This window comes from Dendrobates tinctorius, unplaced genomic scaffold (genome assembly GCF_039654945.1).
Source record: "Dendrobates tinctorius isolate UK_male_01 unplaced genomic scaffold, ASM3965494v1 ptg000143l, whole genome shotgun sequence".
Taxonomy (NCBI): Eukaryota; Metazoa; Chordata; class Amphibia; order Anura; family Dendrobatidae; genus Dendrobates; species Dendrobates tinctorius.
This window is the reverse complement of record NW_027361810.1, coordinates 604660-624441: the sequence shown is the minus strand read 5'-3', so window position 1 is coordinate 624441 and position 19782 is coordinate 604660. Positions and strand designations below refer to the sequence as shown.

At 47.4% G+C, this 19782-nt stretch overlaps 1 protein-coding gene across 4 annotated transcripts in view; it reads right to left on the bottom strand.

The window, feature by feature from the left end:
* The window catches only part of MYLK (myosin light chain kinase), a 196699-nt gene that overhangs the window by 8638 nt on the left and 168279 nt on the right, over positions 1 to 19782 (bottom strand). For all 4 annotated transcript variants that reach the window (XM_073545258.1, XM_073545255.1, XM_073545256.1 and 1 more), the window contains 3 exons: positions 11228 to 11380; positions 10689 to 10812; positions 10230 to 10359 (listed from right to left, as the gene is read on the bottom strand). In XM_073545258.1, the coding sequence (XP_073401359.1) occupies positions 10230 to 10359; positions 10689 to 10812; positions 11228 to 11380 (407 nt within the window). The remainder of the gene's footprint in view (positions 1 to 10229; positions 10360 to 10688; positions 10813 to 11227; positions 11381 to 19782) is intronic.

The following is a 19782-nucleotide window of genomic DNA, read 5'->3' as shown; positions in this document are numbered from 1 at the left end:
ATCTTCTGTCATGGTGGAGAAGCTGGCTTTTGCAGAACAAGGCTGAGCGGCTAAGAGGGGCATTGGGGGCTGCGGGCCAAAGTTTTAATCAAAGTGGTAATCTTTGGATTTCATGATGCCTTGCACACAGTGAGGGCACCCAGTGCCAGAGGCAGTAAAACAACCCCAAAACCTCTGTGACTTTCCACCATATCTGACTGAAGGTACGGTGTTCCTTTCTTTGTAGCCTTGTTCCGTTTTCGGTACACAGTAGACTGATGTGCTTTACCAGAAAGCTCTATCTTGGTCTCCTCTGTCCACCAGACGCTTTCCAAGAAGGATTTTAGCTTACTCACGTACATTTTGGCAAACTGCAGTCTAGATTTTTTATGTCTCTGTGTCAGCAGTGGGGTCATCCTGGGTCTCCTGCCATAGCGTTTCATTTCATTCACATGTGGACAGATAGTTTGCACTGACACTGATGCCGCCTGAGGCTGAGGACAGCTTAGATTTGTTTGGACTTTGATTGGGGCTGCTTAATCACCATCCGGACCAGGGCTGGCATCAGCACCCGGCAAGTGCTGGGGCCCTGAGCAGGCGGGGGGGCACTCACTGTCGGTGACACCAGCGCACTATGAGGCCCCGATGCCTGTACAAGTGTCAGCGCCCGCGAGTGTCCCCCCCACTTGCTCCGGGTCCCGACACTAGTAATACTGACCTCTCTCTGTTACATGTGGAGCAACTTTTGGGAAAAATTACATATGTAGCATTTTATGGGGCCAATTGCATATGGAACATTTTATGTGGCCAATTACATATGGAGCATCTTATGGGGCCAATTACATATTGAACATTATATGGGGCCCATTCTGTTTGGAGCAATAATTTGGCTCATTATACTGTATGGAGCATTATATGGGGCTCATTATACTGTATGGAGCATTACATGGGTCCCACTATACTGTATGGAGCATTATATGGGTCGATTATTCTGTAAGGAGCATTATATGGGGCCATTATTCTGTATGGAGAACTATATGGGGCTCATTATTCGGTATGGAGCATTATATGGGGTCATTATTCTGTATGGAACAATATATGGGGCTCATTATACTGTATGGAGCATTATATGGGGTCCATTATACTGTATGGAGTATTATATGGGGCCATTCTGTATGGAGCATTATACGGGGCCATTATTCTGTATGGAGCATTATATATTTAGATTATATTTTTAGATTGTGAGCCCAACGGGGACAGTGATGATAATGTGTGCAAACTGTAAAGCGCTGCGGAATATGTTAGCGCTATATAAAAATAAAGATTATTATTATTTAAATGGGGCCATTATTCTGTATGGAGCATTATACATAATAAAATTTTTTTTTTTATTTCTATAGCACCAACTTATTCCGCAGCACTTTACATTATAGAGGCGACTTCTACAGACAATAGACATTACAGCATAACAATAATCAGATAGATCATAACAGATACCAAGAGGAATGAGGGCCCTGCTCGCAAGCTTACAATCTATGAGGAAAAAGGGGAGACATGAAAGGTGGGTGGTAACCATTGCTTTCTTTGTTTGGACCAGCCATAGTGTAAAGCCCCCGTTACACACTGCGATATCGCTAGCAATATCACTGTAAAGTCACCGATTTTCTGACGTAGCAGCGATATTGCTAGCGATATCGCTACATGTGATACTTACCTCCGACCGGCTCCCCAGCTGGTTATCGCTGATCGCGAGAAGGTCCTGGATCATTTCTCGTCGTCAGCTTCCTGCTGGGCTTCCTGCTGTGACGACGAGCGACGCGTGGACGCGGGCGGGTGGACGTCAGGATCGCCGCGTCTGACAGGTAAGTAGCGACCCCTGACCCCTGTGATGTCGCTGGTGAGATCTGCCTGTGTGGCAGCTCACTAGCGACCACTTAGCGATGCACCAGCGATCCATATCGTTGTCGGGATCGCTGGTGCATCGCTATGTGTAACGGTACCCTAAGACTCGGGTGTTCCTGTTGCTGCATGAACCAGTTAACAGACTAAATATGTAACAGTACAGACAGAGAGGGCTATTAATGCATAAAGCATGTGAGAACATAATGCGAGGAACCTGGTTATGGTAAAAAAGTTTGAATAAGCCACACAGGGATATTTAGGTTAATGCGTTGAGGCGATAGGCCAGTCTGAACAAATGAGTATTTAGGGCACACTTAAAACTGTGGGGATTGGGGATTAATCGTATTAACCTGGGTAGTGGATTCCAAAGAATTGGCGCAGTACGTGAAAAGTCATGGAGACGGGAGTGGGAGGTTCTGATTATTGAGGATGTTAACCTCAGGTCAATAGCAGAACAGAGGGCATAGGTAGGGTGGAAAGCTGAGACGAGGGAGGAGATGTAGGGTGGTGCTGAGCCGTGGAGTGCTTTGTGGGTGAGGGTAATAAGTTTATACTGAATTCTGGAGTGGATGGGTAACCAGTGTAAGGACTGGCACAAGGTAGAGGCATCGGTATAACGATTGGTGAGAAATATGATCCTGGCTGCAGCATTCAGGATAGATTGGAGAGGGAAGAGTTTGGTAAGAGGGAGACCGATTAGTAGAGAGTTAGAATAGTCCAGACGTGAATGAATAAGAGAAACAGTTAGAGTTTTTGCAGAGATGAAAGAAAGAAAGGGTCGAATTCTAGAAATGTTTTTGAGGTGCAGATAACAAGAGCGAGCCAGTGATCAGGTATGGGGGGTGAATGAAAGATCGGAATCAAGTATGACCCCAAGTCATCGGGCATGTTGCTGGAGAGTAATGGTGGAACCACACACGGAAATGGCAATGTCGGGCATAGGTAGGTTAGTAGAGGGAGGAAACATGAGGAGTTCAGTTTTTGACAGGTTCAGTTTCAGATAGAGGGAGGACATGATGTTAGACACAGCGGTAAGACAATCACTGGTGTTTTCCAAAAAGGCAGGCATGATATCAGCAGAAGAAGGGGCCATTATACTGTATGGAGCATTATTTGGGGCTATTATTCTGTATGGGGCATTATATGGGGCACATTATTCTGTATGGAGAACTATATGAGGCTCATTATTCTGTATGGAGCATTATATGGGGCTCATTATATTGTATACAGCACTATATGGGGCCCATTATACTTTATGGAGCATTATATGGGGCCATTATTCTGCATGGAGCATTATATGGTCTCATTATTTTGTATGGAGCATTATATGGGGCCATTCTGTATGGAGCCTTATATAGGGCTCATTATACTGTATGGAGCATTATATGGGGCACATTATTCTGTATGGAGCATTATATAAGGCTCATTATACTGTATGGAGCATTATATGGTGCTCATTATACTGTATGGAGCATTATATGGGGTACATTATACTGTATGGAGCATAAAATGGGCACATTATTCTGTATGAAGCAATATATGAGGCCTGTTATACTGTATGTAGCAATATATGGGGCCCATTATACTGTATGGAGCATTATATGGGGATCATTATTCTGTATGGAGCGCTATGTGGTGCTCATAATACTGTATGGAGCGCTATGTGGTGCCCATAATACTGTATGGAGGACTATATGTCTGGTTTCTGAGCTATTGATATCACTCATATAATGTAAGAAGTAAGTGAAATCTTTGGCTTTGTACTATACCTATATTTCTTATCTGTGTATCATGAATTGTAGTATGTGTTAAAGGGGCCACTGAGACTCTGCCACCTGATCCGGAATTCCTGCCTTACAACCGTTCATCAATTTTTCTCTGCCATTCACGTCCAGGGCGATTAGCTACAGGGCCATGGGTTGTAAAACTTCTTGATTATGTTGTGTACCATGGACAAAGGAAAATCAAGATTTCTGGAGGTGGGGGGCGTGGCCTGAGCGGCATGTGAGGAGGACGTGTGCCCGCTGAGCTCCCGCATACATCTGCTTCATTCAGCCGTTTCGTCCCCACAGCACGGCTAGTTTAACCCCTGGAGGCTGCACCGGAGTCGGTAGACACCGCGGGGCACCGGAGATCGCTGCTTCACCCCAGGATATGGGGAAAAGAGGTCAGAGAAGGGTGGCAGGAGAGGCCGGAGCGGGGAGCCAAGATGGCGCTGCCGCCACAGCGCGCGCCTTAGTGGAGGCCGCAGAAGACAGCGCGGCTAGGAACAGGGCAGTGGCGGCCAGGCTGCAGCGCTTTGCCCGCACGGCTGAGGCAGAACAGAAGTCTCTCCAGGACTCTGATATGGACCAGGAGACTGTGGCAGAGGACATGAGCCCGGGAATGGGGGAGGAGGAGGAGGCTGCCCATGCGAGAGTGCAGGGGGGGAAGGGAGCTGAGCCTAGCTGGAGTGATCTGGTGGAAAGAAATAAACAGCACCTCACAGCCTTGCAATTACAAGTTCCAGACGAGCCTACCAACAAAGATGTAATGCTGGCAGTGGTGCACTGTGGGACTGCGATCTCACATGTCCTGACACAACTGGGCTTTTTGCAGGAGTCCATGCAGACTGTGCGACATGACCTGCACAGTGTTAGAGACAGAACAAGCCAGCTGGAAAAACGTATGGGTGCTGTGGAGAATTCGGCCTCTGACGCAGGACAGCATTGTACAGAGCTCAAGAAGGACATGGCAGCTGTCTGGGCTAAAACTGATGACCTTGAAAATAGATCCAGACGGAATAATGTTCGTATTGTGGGCATGCCAGAGCGCTGTGAGGGAAAGAACCCTACTGCCTTCATTGAAACATGGCTTAAAGAAACAGTGGGTGTGGACAATCTAACACACCTGTATGCAGTGGAAAGAGCACACAGAGTCCCGACTCGGCCCCCCCTCCCTGGTCATCCACCAAGACCTGTGCTGGCTAAAATCCTCCAATACAGGGACAGAGACGTTATCCTTAGATACTCGAGAGAACACCCTGACCTTACAATGGAGGGATCCAGAGTCTCCTTTTACCCGGACTTTTCGCCGGATATGCTGTTTTTTTTAAGAATTTGTGGTCTTTATGGGGCCTTAGTCTGAGTACGGATAAGGGAAAATGCAAAGTGCTGTGGGGTTATATCCTGTCAAATGCGGGTAGTGAAAAGGAATTGAAGCGCCTGCTGAATGGGGTGGAAGGGTTCGACAGTACCCTTACTTGTTGCACCCTTGGTTCAGCCCATGGAATTGTTGGAGAGTGTTCTTTGGGGGGAGGGGGGAGGGATTGGGTTTAAAATGTCCTTTGGCATACTTGTACATTTCAATATTGGCTATGGTACGGCCGGGGGGGAGATGGTAGGCGATATGCTTTGGTACGATAATGGCTGATTTTAAGATACTTAGTTGGAATATCAGGGGGTTGAAGTCGCCGGTAAAACGACAGGCCATATTCTCCTTCATAGCGGACCAGAAGCCGGCGGTTGTTTGTTTGCAGGAGACGCATCTCACACAGGAGACGCTGGGAATCCTGGATAAGAGATGGGTACAGGTGGGCTTTCACTCTACTCATTCCCAATACTCTAGGGGGGGTTAGTATATTGATTCACTCCAGGACTCAATTTAAGTGCCACCGGGTGGTGGTGGACACAGAGGGGCAATTTGTCCTTTTATCTTGTACAATCTTTTCCACCCCACTGGTGTTGACATCTATATATATACCTCCGCCTTATAGCAGTAGAGTTATCTATAAAGTTCTGGCCATTCTGAGAGATTTTCCGGGGGTTCCGCATATGGTGGTAGGAGATTTTAATAATATTCTGGATTCACATTGGGATAGGGGTAGCCATGAACCTCTGAGGCTGGGAGGTAATCTTACGCCATTTGGGGTTCTCGTGCGGGAGATAGCTTTGACCGACTTATGGAGATGCCGTAACCCTGGCGTCCGTCAATTCTCGTGCTTCTCCTCTACTCACTCCTCCCTGTCTCGCATCGATCTGGCCCTGGGTGATGATCTTATGCTGGGTAAAACTTTAGAGGTTAAATATTTGGCGCGAACGGTATCTGATCATTCGCCTGTTTCAGTCATGCTTGGGGGGGGCGGGAACGGGAGGAATGATAGACCTCTCTGGCGCCTTAACCCGTTTTGGCTGCAGCTAATCGATAAGAATAACGGCTTTATCCCTGAGTTGCAGGAATATATTAGTTTTAATAGAGGCTCAGCTTCTAGTGGGATCGTCTGGGAGGCCTTAAAGGCGTACTTAAGGGGAATGTACATACGAGAGATTTCTAAAATAAAGACCGCCTCCAGGGCAAAATCACAACTTGTATTCAGGGAACTGGAGGATGCGGAAAGGGACCTTGCAACACAGAGCACACCTGACACTCGGAAGCGATTGGGGGAGGCGCAGTCAAAGGTGACCAAACAGACATTAGAGGCGGCGGCGCAAAAACGGCTGTTTCAATCTACTCAATATTTTGAGAGTGCGGAAAGTTTGGGGCATTTGCTTTCTGTCGTGACGTCGGCACAGAGAGGGTCTGCGGCTATAGCGGGTCTTCAGGATGTGAATGGGCGACTGCTCACTGACGCACCGGGGATTTTAAAAATTCTAGAAACTTTTTATGCTGACTTGTATTCCTCACATGCTAGGGCCCCGACAGAGGATGTTGTTTCCTTTTTGGAGGCTGCCAATCTCCCAAGGTTGACTCCTGAGGACAGATGCTCTCTAGATAGACCTCTAAGTCTGGACGAGTTGGAGGAGGCTCTGGGAGCCATGTCCAATGGTAAGGCACCTGGGGTAGATGGGTTGCCAGCTGAGGTATACAAACGGTATAGAACGGTATTGCTCCCTGCTCTATTGACGGTGTTTAATGATAGTTTGGAACGGGGTGTTCTCCCACCGTCTATGCGAGAAGCTGTCATTGCCGTGCTGTTGAAGAAGGATAAGGATCCAACTCTGCCCGCGTCGTATAGGCCCATCTCCCTGTTGACGCTAGACATTAAACTTTTAGCAAAGGTCCTGGCCATTCGACTCTCAAAGGTAGTTGCTGTGTTAATACACCCCGATCAGACGGGGTTTATGCCCAACAAATCGACGGCTATGAATATTAGGAGATTATATCTGAATATGCAGGTGAGGGCTGATAATGCCGGGAAGAGGGTGGTTCTGTCCCTAGACGCCGCTAAGGCATTTGATAGTGTGGAGTGGGACTATTTTAGGGGCGACGCTTCACTGTATGGGCTTTGGCCCGGGCTTTATTGGCTGGGTCAAGCTCTTGTACTCGGAGCCGAGTGCTCGGCTGAGGGCTAATGGTCAGTTGTCTAATCCTTTTTCACTTCATAGAGGAACAAGGCAGGGATGTCCTTTATCCCCGCTGCTGTTTGCTCTCGCGGTGGAGCCATTGGCTTCCAGGGCAAGATTGGATGCTGGCATAGAGGGATTCCGGTATGGGAAGAATGAGGAGAAGGTAGCACTATATGCGGATGACCTGTTGTTATTTTTAGCGGACGCGGACAGATCATTACAAAACACGATGACACTTCTTGAGGTATTTGGGAAGGTCTCGGGTCTGGTTATTAACTGGGAGAAGTCTGCGCTCCTCCCATTGGACTCAAGCTCCTGCAGTGTGGTAGGTGTGCCGGTTGCAACGTCCCTTCAATATTTGGGCATTAAAATATCCAATAAGCTGACAGACTATGAGAGTCTAAATCTTGTTCCGTTGTTGGACAGGATCAAACAGAAGGTTAAGGCCTGGGCAAAGTTACACCTCTCTGTTGTGGGAAGAGTGAATCTGCTGAAGATGGTAGTTATGCCGCAACTCTTATATGTCCTTCATAACTCCCCTGTCTGGCTTCCCCAGAATAGGTTTCATAAAATTAATATGATTTTTAGAGAGCTCGTTTGGCTGAAACAAGGCGCGAGAATTAAACTCGAACACTTGCAAAAACCTAAAGATGAGGGGGGACTTGCGTTGCCCAACCCATGGCTTTATTTTTTGTCTTCCCAGTGCCAGCATGTAGCAGGAGGGATGGAGGGCGAGTTGGTGGATTTGGCGGGAGGTCAGAAGATCCTTCAATTTCTAGTGGGACGGGGATCACTGGTGTCGAGTCTGGAGTCGGGTAGATTTCGATCCCTTGCATTCAGGTTCCCTACGGTGCTTCTAATGGTTAGGGTATGGGATAAGCTGAGGCAGCTGAGAGGAATACGCGGTCTTACAAAGTACTCCCCCATATGGGACAATCAGCATTTGCCATGTATGAAAACGCTCAGAGGCTTTGCTCACTGGAGGCGGATTGGGATATGGTGGGTGTCGCAGCTGGTGGAGGGAGGGGTTTTTAAAACTTTCGAGCAATTGGGACGGGAATTTCCCCTCCAACGTTCTATGTTTTATCAATATTTGCAGCTGCGTCACGCGTATATGGTGCAGAGCAAAAAAGTTGACCTAACCGTGCACCACGACGTCCTTATCCATAGGCTTGGTATGCAGGGGTCCACCAGGGGACTGATTTCAATGGTGTATGGTGGCTTACTTGGACAGGTCTTGTCACGGCATCCTATTAGCGCACTGATAAAGTGGGAACAACAGCTGGGTACGATATCAGCGGAACAGTGGGACTCGATTCTACAGATGATTCCCAGATTATCTCTTAGTGAGCCTGGCCGCCTGTCTCAGCTATATCTCCTCTATAGGACATACAGGTCTCCCGAATGGTTGCTCAATAGAGGGTTGCGGTTGGATTCAAGGTGCCCCAAGTGCACGATAGATAATGCGGACATTTTACATATGATGTGGACATGCTCTTGCCTGCAGATATTTTGGATCGTGGTCCTTGGCCTTATACACTTGGTCACGGGACAGGATATTCCCAGGGACCCCACAATTTGTGTGCTGGGCTATGTTGATGAGGTGGGAGGGGATCAATACCTTAAAATTGCTGTGGCCAGAATGCTATTTGTGGCCCGAAAGCTGATAGCTTATCACTGGATTTCTACCAAAATCCCCTCAAGAAAAGAATATATTAATAGGTTGAACCAAATATTATATAGGGAAAAGTCTGTGTACCTTAGGAGGGGTGTGGCGCATGTTTTTGGGAAAATATGGGAGGGATGGTTGAGGGTTCCCAGCCTGGCTGCCTCGAATCTTCTGGATTAGTGGGTGGGCCCTGGGGGTGGTCTCCTGTCGGTTGTTGCTCGCCATTTCTCATAGGATATGGTTGTGTGATAGAATTGGGTTTATTCGCTATGTACCAGTCCATGCCATCGGACAAAGGGAGGGGGGTGTTATGGGGGAAGGGAATGTTTGACAACATGTTGTAAGTTGTACATGCCTGTCATTTCCAAAACTTTCAATAAAAACTATCTGATTAAAAAAGATTTCTGGAGGTGGACTTGTAACCTTGAGATTGTTCAACAATTTTGGTTCTCAGGTCCTCAGATAGTTCTAGTCTTCTCTTTTAGTTCTCTTCTTCTCTTTTTGTTCTCTATGTTAAGTGTGGCACACACAGACAAACAATGCAAAGACTTAAGGCCCTTTTACATTTAGCGATGCACCAGCGATCCTGACCAGTGATATGACGCGGTCAGGATCGCTGGTGCATCGCTAAATGATCGCTAGTGAGCTGCCACACAGGCAGATCTCACAGCAATGCAGCAGCGATACAGCGGACGATACTTACCTTTCAGACGTGGCGATCCTGACGTCCTCCCGCTCGCCTCCACACGTCGCTCGTCGGCGCCACAGGAAGCAGACGACAAGAAATGGAGTTGCGCGATCTCGCTCGATCAACGACAGACAGCAGGGGAGCCGGTCGGAGGTAAGTATCACACATAGCGATATCACTAGCAATATCGCTATAACGTCACAAAATCGGTGATGTTATAGCGATATTGCTAGCGATATCGCTATGTGTAAAACCCCCTTTAGGCAACGTCTCCGCTTTGATCTAGTTTCAGGTGTGAATTTCATATTGCCCACACCTGTTACTTACCACAGGTGAGTGTGAACGAGCATCACATGCTTGAAACAAAGTAGTTTACCCACAATTTTGGAAAAGTGGCCACAATTTTTCCAGCCAATTTTCGGGTTTGTGTGAAATTATGTCCAATTTGCCTTTTTTTCTGTTTTTTTATTTTTTGGTTTTATTCCAATACACACAAAGAAAATAAATGTGTGTGTAACAAAACATGGGGAATTGCACAAATTTGTTGGGACAAATACTTAATTTCCTGGAACAATTTGAAGCGTGTTAACACTTTCGCCCATGACTGTAAACATCGTATCTTGCAGTGTATTGCCCCCCAGCCTCATCCTGGGGTACAGCTCCTCACCTTCAGTGCCTTCTGCCTCCGTAGACAGGGGACTGGTTGGGGCACTTCCAGATGACTTCCGGCCACTCAGCCCAGAGATCATGGCCATGGATGACAGGCGCCCGATAGCTCGCACCGCGTGCCCCGTTTTCTAGAAGGAAGAGACAAGAGTATCATTTCCTCTATCAGATTTGGTTGCAATCCTCAAATCCCCTCCCCTTTATCAAAAGTGGGACCCCAAGAAAGATTGTGCAATACAGAAAGCACCAGAGCCCAGAGGTGTAAAGAGAAGGGATGGGACCTTCACGGACGAGGTCAGCCTGTCAGTCCACAAATATCAGCTTATGTCATTGCTACAGAAAGGATTGTGGTGTGATAGCCACCCCCGCTGGACCCCTGTGCCCCTCACCGGACCGGCACCTCACTTGTATAATGGGAGAGCATTATTTCCGTGTCACTGTAGTCTTGCCGCCACATTACCTGCCATTTCCGCCGCGCCATATACTTCTTCATCCTATCCTTGGACAGCTTCTTGGCCTCCATTGTGCTGGTGTCTTGCTGCAGCCAGGTGTGTTGCAGACAATTTGTACAATTCAGCCGGTTCCTGATGAGAAATCATAGACGTGAGGTCGGCGCCAACACGGACTGCGCTGAAACTACTGCGTGTCCGATGAATGTGATATGAGGACAGGAGCCTCTTCAGTCCCCAGATATAACAACCTCATATTACATTATGTCCTATACACTAGCCACATCCAGAGCTGCACTCACAATTCAACTGGAAAGCGACTATGGTTTATGCATTCAGACAAAATCTACGATACCTGATACATTACACACTATAGTAATCGGAACCAGCCCGCAGCTCTGGATGTGACTGGAGTACAGCAAATTCACCGATCACAATGAGACCTGCGACCAGAGATAAATATCTGATGCCTCATAACAACGTGTCATTCTCTAGTCACACCCAAACCCCTCCACTGCATAAATGTCTGCCTCCGCTGGGGAGCATTTACTTCATGTCCTTCTTCAGGAGACTGCTGATAAAAGCCTTGGCCTCTTCTGAAATCTCATCGAAAGCTTCATCATCGAAATCCCAGGTTGCAGAGGTGACGTTCGCCAAGGTCTCGTTATCGTTATCACCCATGAATGGCGACAGTCCGCTAACCCTGGAAGAGAAGCAGAGCGGGGGCAGCAGTGAGGGTGCGGGTCTATTCAATGCAGCAACCTGCTGTACATCACTGCCTATAAAACGTGTATTTACATGGGCGCAGTGTTCTCACAGCTACGGGGGGGAAGCGCCTCTGATCTGGAGCTGGATGGAGCCACAAAGTCAGTGGAAATATTACCAGCACATTGCTGGGCCCAGACATTGCACCAGAACTCCTGATCTGCTGCAAAAAGGTCTAGACACCACCAGAGGGCGCCACCGTATGAGCTGTTCTAAGGCAGCCTGGGGTTAATAATTAATCATTTTTATCTCTATAACTGCCAACATATTCTGCAGCACTTGACACTTTAGAGGGGACTATCAACAGATACAAAGAGGAGTGAGGGTCCTGAGCACAAGCTACAATCCATGAGGAAATAGGGGAGACCCAAAAGGAGAATAGTTAAAAATGCTTATACTGTACGGTCCCAACCATCACTAAAATACATAGTGGGATTCACAACGCTGCATGAACCGGTCACCGGCCAGTATCAGCACAAACACAGACACAGAGGGCTGATAAGTGAGTGGAGGGTGTGTGAACAGATGCTAAGAGGGTCCTGACTTGGAAGAAAATTTTATGTGAGCAAAAACAGGGATAGTTAGATGTGGTGAGGTGAGGCGGTAGGCCAGTTTAAAGAAATGCGTTTTTATGGCCACGCTTAAAACTGTGGGTATTGGGGATTAATCGAAGTGCCCTGGGAAGTGCATTCCAAATAATTGGTGCAGCACGTGAGAAGTCTTGAAGACGGGGGTTCTGATTACTGAGGATGTTAATCTTAAGTCATTAGAAGAACGGAGGGCCCGGGAGGGGTGACAGACTGAGATGAGTAGGAGATGTTGGTGGTGCTGAACCGTGGAGAGGACAGGTAGGGTGGTAGAGTGAGAAGAGGGATGAGATGTAGGTGGTAATGAATCGTGAAGTGGTCAGGTAGGGTGATAGACTGAGATGAGTAGGAGATGTAGGTGGTGCTGACCCGTGGAGAGGACAGGTAGGGTGGTAGATTCAGACGAGGGAGGAGATGTAGGTGGTAATGAACCGAGGAGAGGACAGGTAGGGTGGTACACTGAGACGAGGAAGGAGAAGTAGGTGGTAATGAACTGAGGAGAGGACTGGTAGGGTGGTACACTGAGACGAGGGAGGAGAAGTAGGTGGTAATGAACCAAGGAGAGGACAGGTAGGGTGGTATACTAAGACAAGGGAGGAGATGTAGGTGGTAATAGACCATGGAGAGAATAGGTAGGGTGGTAGACTGAGATGAGGGAGTAGATGGTAATGAACCGTGGAGAGGACAGGTAGGGTAGTATACTGGGACGAGGGAGGAGATGTAGGTGGTAATGAACCGAGGAGAGGACAGGTAGGGTGGTTTACTGAGACGAGGGAGGAGAAGTAAGTGTTAATGAACCGAGGAGAGGACAGTAAGGGTGGTAGACTGAGACAAGAGAGGAGATGTAGGTGATGATGAACCGTGGAGAGGACAGGTAGGCTGGTAGACTGATACAAGGGAGGAGATGTAGGTGGTGTGGAACCATGGAGAGGACGGGTAGGGTGGTAGACTGAGACGAGGGAAGAAATATAGGTGGTGCTGAACCGTGGAGAAGACAGGTAGGGTGGTATATGGAGACGAGGGAGATGTGGGTGGTGCTGAACCGTGGAGGGGACTGGTAGGGTGGTAGACATATGAGGGAGGAGATGCAGATGGTACTGAACCTTGGAGAGGACAGGTAGGGTGGTAGACTGAGACAAGGGAGGCAATGTTGATGGTGCTGAACCGTGGAGACTGGAGAGCTTTGTTAGTAAGAGAGGTGAGTTTATATTGGACGCTGTATCGGATGGGCAACCAGTGCAATGACTGACACAGGGTAGAGGCATCGGTGTAACGGTTGGCAAGGAATATGTTCTTGGTTGCTGCATTTAGGATGGGTTGAAGAGGGGAGAGTTTGTAAGAGGGAGAGCAATAGTCTAGACGAGAATGAATAAAAACCACAGTAAGAGTTTATGCAGAGTTAAAGGTAAGAAAAGGTCGAATTCTAGAGATGTTTTTGAGGTAAAGATAACATGAATGAGCAAGTAATAGGACGTGAAGAGTGGAGGAAAGATCTGAATCAAGAGCGACCCCAAGACAACGGATATGTTGCAAGGGAGTAATGGTGGAGCCACACAATGTTGGGCATAGGTAGGCTAGTGGAAGAGGAAACACAAAGAGTTCAGTTTTTGAAAGGTTAAGTTTCAGATAGAGGGAGGACATGATGTTAGAGACAGCAGTAAGACAATCACTGATATTATACATAAAGAGATTATTATTATTATTATGTAGTAATGCAGGCGTGATGTCAGGAGACCATGTGTATAATTGGGGTATTCAGCACACAGACGGTACTGAAATCCCAATCTGCTGATGGTTTGTCCAGTAGGGGAAGTAAATAGTGAAAAGAAGAGGGGATCTATGACTGAGCCCTGACAATAAGAGGTGGGGACCTAGCACTGAGCCCTGAAGAACTCCCCCGACAGTAAGAGGAGGGGATCTAAGACTGAACTCTGAGGAACCCTCGACAGCAACAGGAGGGGACCTAGGACTGAACCCTGAGGAACCATGAAATTTAGAGGAGGGTATCTAGGACTGAGCCTTGAGGAACCCCAACAGTAAGAGGTGGGGGCCTAGGACTAAGCAATTAAGAGCCCCGACAATACGAGGTGGGTACACAGGACTGAGCCTGAGAAACCCCTGACAGTAAGAGGAGGGGACCTAGGACTGAACCATGAGGAACCATGAAATTTAGAGGAGGGTACCTAGAGTGAGCCTTGAGGAACCCCAACAGTAACAGGTGGGGGCCTAGGACTGAACAATGAGGAGCCCCGACAATAGGTGAGTACCTAGGACTGAGCCCTGAGAAACCCCGGACAGTAAGAGGAGGGGACCTAGGACTAAATCTTGAGGAACCACAACAGTAAGAGGAAAGGACCTAGGACTGAGCCTAAGGAACCCCGACAGTAAGATGTGGGGGCCTAGGACTGAGCCCTGAGGACCCCCGACAATAAGAAGTGGGGACCTAGGGTTGAGCCCTGAGGAACCACGACAGTAAGAGGAGGGGGTCTAGGACTGAGCCCTGAGGAACCCCAACAGTAAGAGGTGAGGGCCTAGGACTGAGCCCTGAGGAGCCCCAACAATAAGAGTTGGGGACCTAGGACTGAGCCCAGAGGAACCACGACAGTAAGAAGAGGGGACCTGGACTGAGCCCTGAAGAACCCTGACAGTAAGAGGTGGGGACCTAGGACTGAGCCCTGAGAAACACTGACAGTAAAAGGAGGGGACCTATGACTGAGCCCTGAGGAACCCCCGACAGTAAGAGGAGGGGACCTAGGACTGAACCATGAGGAACCATGAAATTTAGAGGAGGGTACCTAGAGTGAGCCTTGAGGAACCCCAACAGTAACAGGTGGGGGCCTAGGACTGAACAATGAGGAGCCCCGACAATAGGTGAGTACCTAGGACTGAGCCCTGAGAAACCCCGGACAGTAAGAGGAGGGGACCTAGGACTAAATCTTGAGGAACCACAACAGTAAGAGGAAAGGACCTAGGACTGAGCCTAAGGAACCCCGACAGTAAGATGTGGGGGCCTAGGACTGAGCCCTGAGGACCCCCGACAATAAGAAGTGGGGACCTAGGGTTGAGCCCTGAGGAACCACGACAGTAAGAGGAGGGGGTCTAGGACTGAGCCCTGAGGAACCCCAACAGTAAGAGGTGAGGGCCTAGGACTGAGCCCTGAGGAGCCCCAACAATAAGAGTTGGGGACCTAGGACTGAGCCCAGAGGAACCACGACAGTAAGAAGAGGGGACCTGGACTGAGCCCTGAAGAACCCTGACAGTAAGAGGTGGGGACCTAGGACTGAGCCCTGAGAAACACTGACAGTAAAAGGAGGGGACCTATGACTGAGCCCTGAGGAACCCCCGACAGTAAGAGGAGGGGACCTAGGACTGAGCTCTGAGAGACCCCGACAGTAAGAGGAGGGGACCTAGGACTGAGCCCTGAGGAACCCCAACAGTAAGAGGTGGGAACCTAGGATTGACCATGAGGAACCCTGACAGTAAGGTGAGGGGACCTAGGACTGAGCCCTAAGGGACCCTGACAGTAAGAGGAGGCAACCTAGGGCTGAGCCCTGAGGGACCCCGACAGTAAGGGGAAAAAGAGAGGAGGAGTAGTCAGAAAAAGAAACAGTGAAGGAGCAGTCAGAGTGGTAGGAGGAGAGCCAGGAGAGTGCAGTGTCCTTGAGGTGAATAGAGCAGAGCATAGTGAGGAGGAGCTGATGATCCACAGTGTCGAATGCTGCAGAAATCCAGAAGAATCAGCAGGGTTCAATGGATTTAGCTGTTATTAGATCATTAGAGACTTTTGTGAGTTACGTTTAACCCCTGGCGACCTGGACAACATTATATGATGCGGACCCTCCTGGAAAGATGAGTGACCATCTCATACAGTACATATGGAATTTTATTGGAGGCTGATTTAAGAATTCTCATTTTAATGTTACAGGAAAGATGTACAGTGGGGAAAAAAAGTATTTAGTCAGTCAGCAATAGTGCAAGTTCCACCACTTAAAAAGATGAGAGGCGTCTGTAATTTACATCATAGGTAGACCTCAACTATGGGAGACAAACTGAGAAAAAAAAATCCAGAAAATCACATTGTCTGTTTTTTTTTCATTTTATTTGCATATTATGGTGGAAAATAAGTATTTGGTCAGAAGCAAGCAATCGAGATTTCTGGCTCTCACAGACCTGTAACTTCTTCTTTAAGAGTCTCCTCTTTCCTCCACTCATTACCTGTAGTAATGGCACCTGTTTAAACTTGTTATCAGTATAAAAAGACACCTGTGCACACCCTCAAACAGTCTGACTCCAAACTCCACTATGGTGAAGACCAAAGAGCTGTCAAAGGACACCAGAAACAAAATTGTAGCCCTGCACCAGGCTGGGAAGACTGAATCTGCAATAGCCAACCAGCTTGGAGTGAAGAAATCAACTGTGGGAGCAATAATTAGAAAATGGAAGACATACAAGACCACCGATAATCTCCCTCGATCTGGTGCTCCACGCAAAATCCCACCCCGTGGGGTCAGAATGATCACAAGAACGGTGAGCAAAAATCCCAGAACCACGCGGGGGGACCTAGTGAATGAACTGCAGAGAGCTGGGACCAATGTAACAAGGCCTACCATAAGTAACACACTACGCCACCATGGACTCAGATCCTGCAGTGCCAGACGTGTCCCACTGCTTAAGCCTGTACATGTCCGGGCCCGTCTGAAGTTTGCTAGAGAGCATTTGGATGATCCAGAGGAGTTTTGGGAGAATGTCCTATGGTCTGATGAAACCAAACTGGAACTGTTTGGTAGAAACACAACTTGTCGTGTTTGGAGGAAAAAGAATACTGAGTTGCATCCATCAAACACCATACCTACTGTAAAGCATGGTGGTGGAAACATCATGCTTTGGGGCTGTTTCTCTGCAAAGGGGCCAGGACGACTGATCCGGGTACATGAAAGAATGAATGGGGCCATGTATCGTGAGATTTTGAGTGCAAACCTCCTTCCATCAGCAAGGGCATTGAAGATGAAACGTGGCTGGGTCTTTCAATATGACAATGATCCAAAGCACACCACCAGGGCAACGAAGGAGTGGCTTCGTAAGAAGCATTTCAAGGTCCTGGAGTGGCCTAGCCAGTCTCCAGATCTCAACCCTATAGAAAACCTTTGGAGGGAGTTGAAAGTCCGTGTTGCCAAGCGAAAAGCCAAAAACATCACTGCTCTAGAGGAGATCTGCATGGAGGAATGGGCCAACATACCAACAACAGTGTGTGGCAACCTTGTGAAGACTTACAGAAAACGTTTGACCTCTGTCATTGCCAACAAAGGATATATCACAAAGTATTGAGATGAAATTTTGTTTCTGACCAAATACTTATTTTCCACCATAATATGCAAATAAAATGAAAAAAAAACAGACAATGTGATTTTCTGGATTTTTTTTTCTCAGTTTGTCTCCCATAGTTGAGGTCTACCTATGATGTAAATTACAGACGCCTCTCATCTTTTTAAGTGGTGGAACTTGCACTATTGCTGACTGACTAAATACTTTTTTTCCCCACTGTATATCTTTGTACCGTGTTAGCCAGTGGATAGAAAAATATTCAGGATTGAGAGTCCTCAGTAGTTGATACCTTTTAATGGCTAACTGAAAAGATGGTAATACATTGCAAGCTTTCGAGACTACTCAGGTCTCTTCATCAGGCTAGACTAATACAAAATCTGAAGTCACATATTTATGCACAATACAGCCTAGAAAAAATGCAATAGATAAGACAAGTGACGTGAAGCAGAACTATCAATATGGGAGAGGGAGAAACATAAATATAAACATTGGACCAGTTCATAGATAAGGAGTCTGGATGTTTTATGGTCCTCTGATTGGGGTCTAGTTCTGTGTTGCCCCGCAAGGTTTTAAAAGGAAATTCCTTAATTGATGTAAAAAGACATAAATCCATGCGACACATTCATTCCAGCACTGAGAGTGTCAAAGTTCGTCATAAATTTGTACTCCCAAACTCGTCTCTCTCTCTGAGATGTGAAGTTACCTTTCAATACCAGTAATTTCATATCCATGCTGCTGTGATCAGGGATACAGAAATGTTTTGCCACAGGTAGATCCATTCTTTTTTCTCTTATTGTGTGGTGATGAGAATTCACCCTTTTTCTCAGCTTTTGCCCTGTCTCCCCCACATACAGACCCCCAGTTGGACATTTAGTACAAATAATTAAGTACACCACATTAGATGTAATGCAGGTGAAAGTACCTGGGATCTTGTAGTCCTGATGTGAGTTGGGGATCTTTATCTTGTCCGTGGTCATTATAGATGGACAGGTTTTACATTTTTTCTGGTTGCAAGGAAAGGTTCCTGCAGCTGTTGGAGAGGACAGGGAGCTTCTGACAATGATGCTTCTTAAATTTGGGGGCTGCCTAAAACACAGCAGTGGGGGGTCTGGAAAAATGGATTTTAATCGGGCATCTTTTTGTAGTAAAGGTTGTAATTTCCGTGCAGCTCCCCTTAGCACCTCCAGATTTGGGTTGTAGGTGACGACTAGAGGCACCCCTGATCACAGCAGCATGGATATGAAATTACTGGTATTGAAAGGTAACTTCACATCTCAGAGAGAGAGACGAGTTTGGGAGTACAAATTTATGACGAACTTAGACACTCTCAGTGCTGGAATGAATGTGTCGCATGGATTTATGTCTTTTTACATCAATTAAGGAATTTCCTTTTAAAACCTTGCGGGGCAACACAGAACTAGACCCCAATCAGAGGACCATAAAACATCCAGACTCCTTATCTATGAACTGGTCCAATGTTTATATTTATGTTTCTCCCTCTCCCATATTGATAGTTCTGCTTCACGTCACTTGTCTTATCTATTGCATTTTTTCTAGGCTGTATTGTGCATAAATATGTGACTTCAGATTTTGTATTAGTCTAGCCTGATGAAGAGACCTGAGTAGTCTCGAAAGCTTGCAATGTATTACCATCTTTTCAGTTAGCCATTAAAAGACATTTTAATGTTGGATTTTTCAGATAATTTGCGCCTGTAATCTCTTGAGTGAGATGACAACCTCAGAGAGCGAGTGAATGAATGCGAGTGTCTGAGCGAGCGAGCCAGTGCAAATGTCTGAGAGGACGAATGTCTGTGCGAGCAAGTGTGTGAGAGTAAAGGCCCCGTCACACTAAGCGACTTACCAGCGATCCCGACAACGATATCAACATGTCAGGATCGCTGGTGAGCTGTCACACAGACAGCTTCACCAGCGATTAGCACAGCGACGCCGAGCGTGCGGCATCGCTGTGTTCAGTGCTGATTCATGTCAAAAATAGAATTAAAATAAAAAATATTGTTATTCTCACCTTCCGACGTCCCGCGCAGCATTCCCGCCTCTCTCCACGCTCTGGTCCCAGTGATCCTTTGCGAGAATTACCGCGATGACGTCCGTTCTCGCTGGATCGCGAAGTCTCGCGGTCATTCTTGCAAAGGATTACTGGGACCGGAGTGTGGAGAGAGGCGTGAATGCTGCGCGGGACGTCGGAAGGTGAGAATAGTAATATTTTTTTTTTTTTTTTTTTTATTATTTGATCGCTGGTCTCCCGCCTGTCACACGCAGCGATGCGTGCTGGCCAGCGGGAGATCAGCGACAAAAGAAATGTCCAGAGGTTTCCAAGAGCGATCAGCGATACCGGCAGGGGGGGGGGGTCGGTCGCTGATCGCTGTCACACATAGCGATCTCGCTGGTGAGATCGCTGTTGTGTCACAAA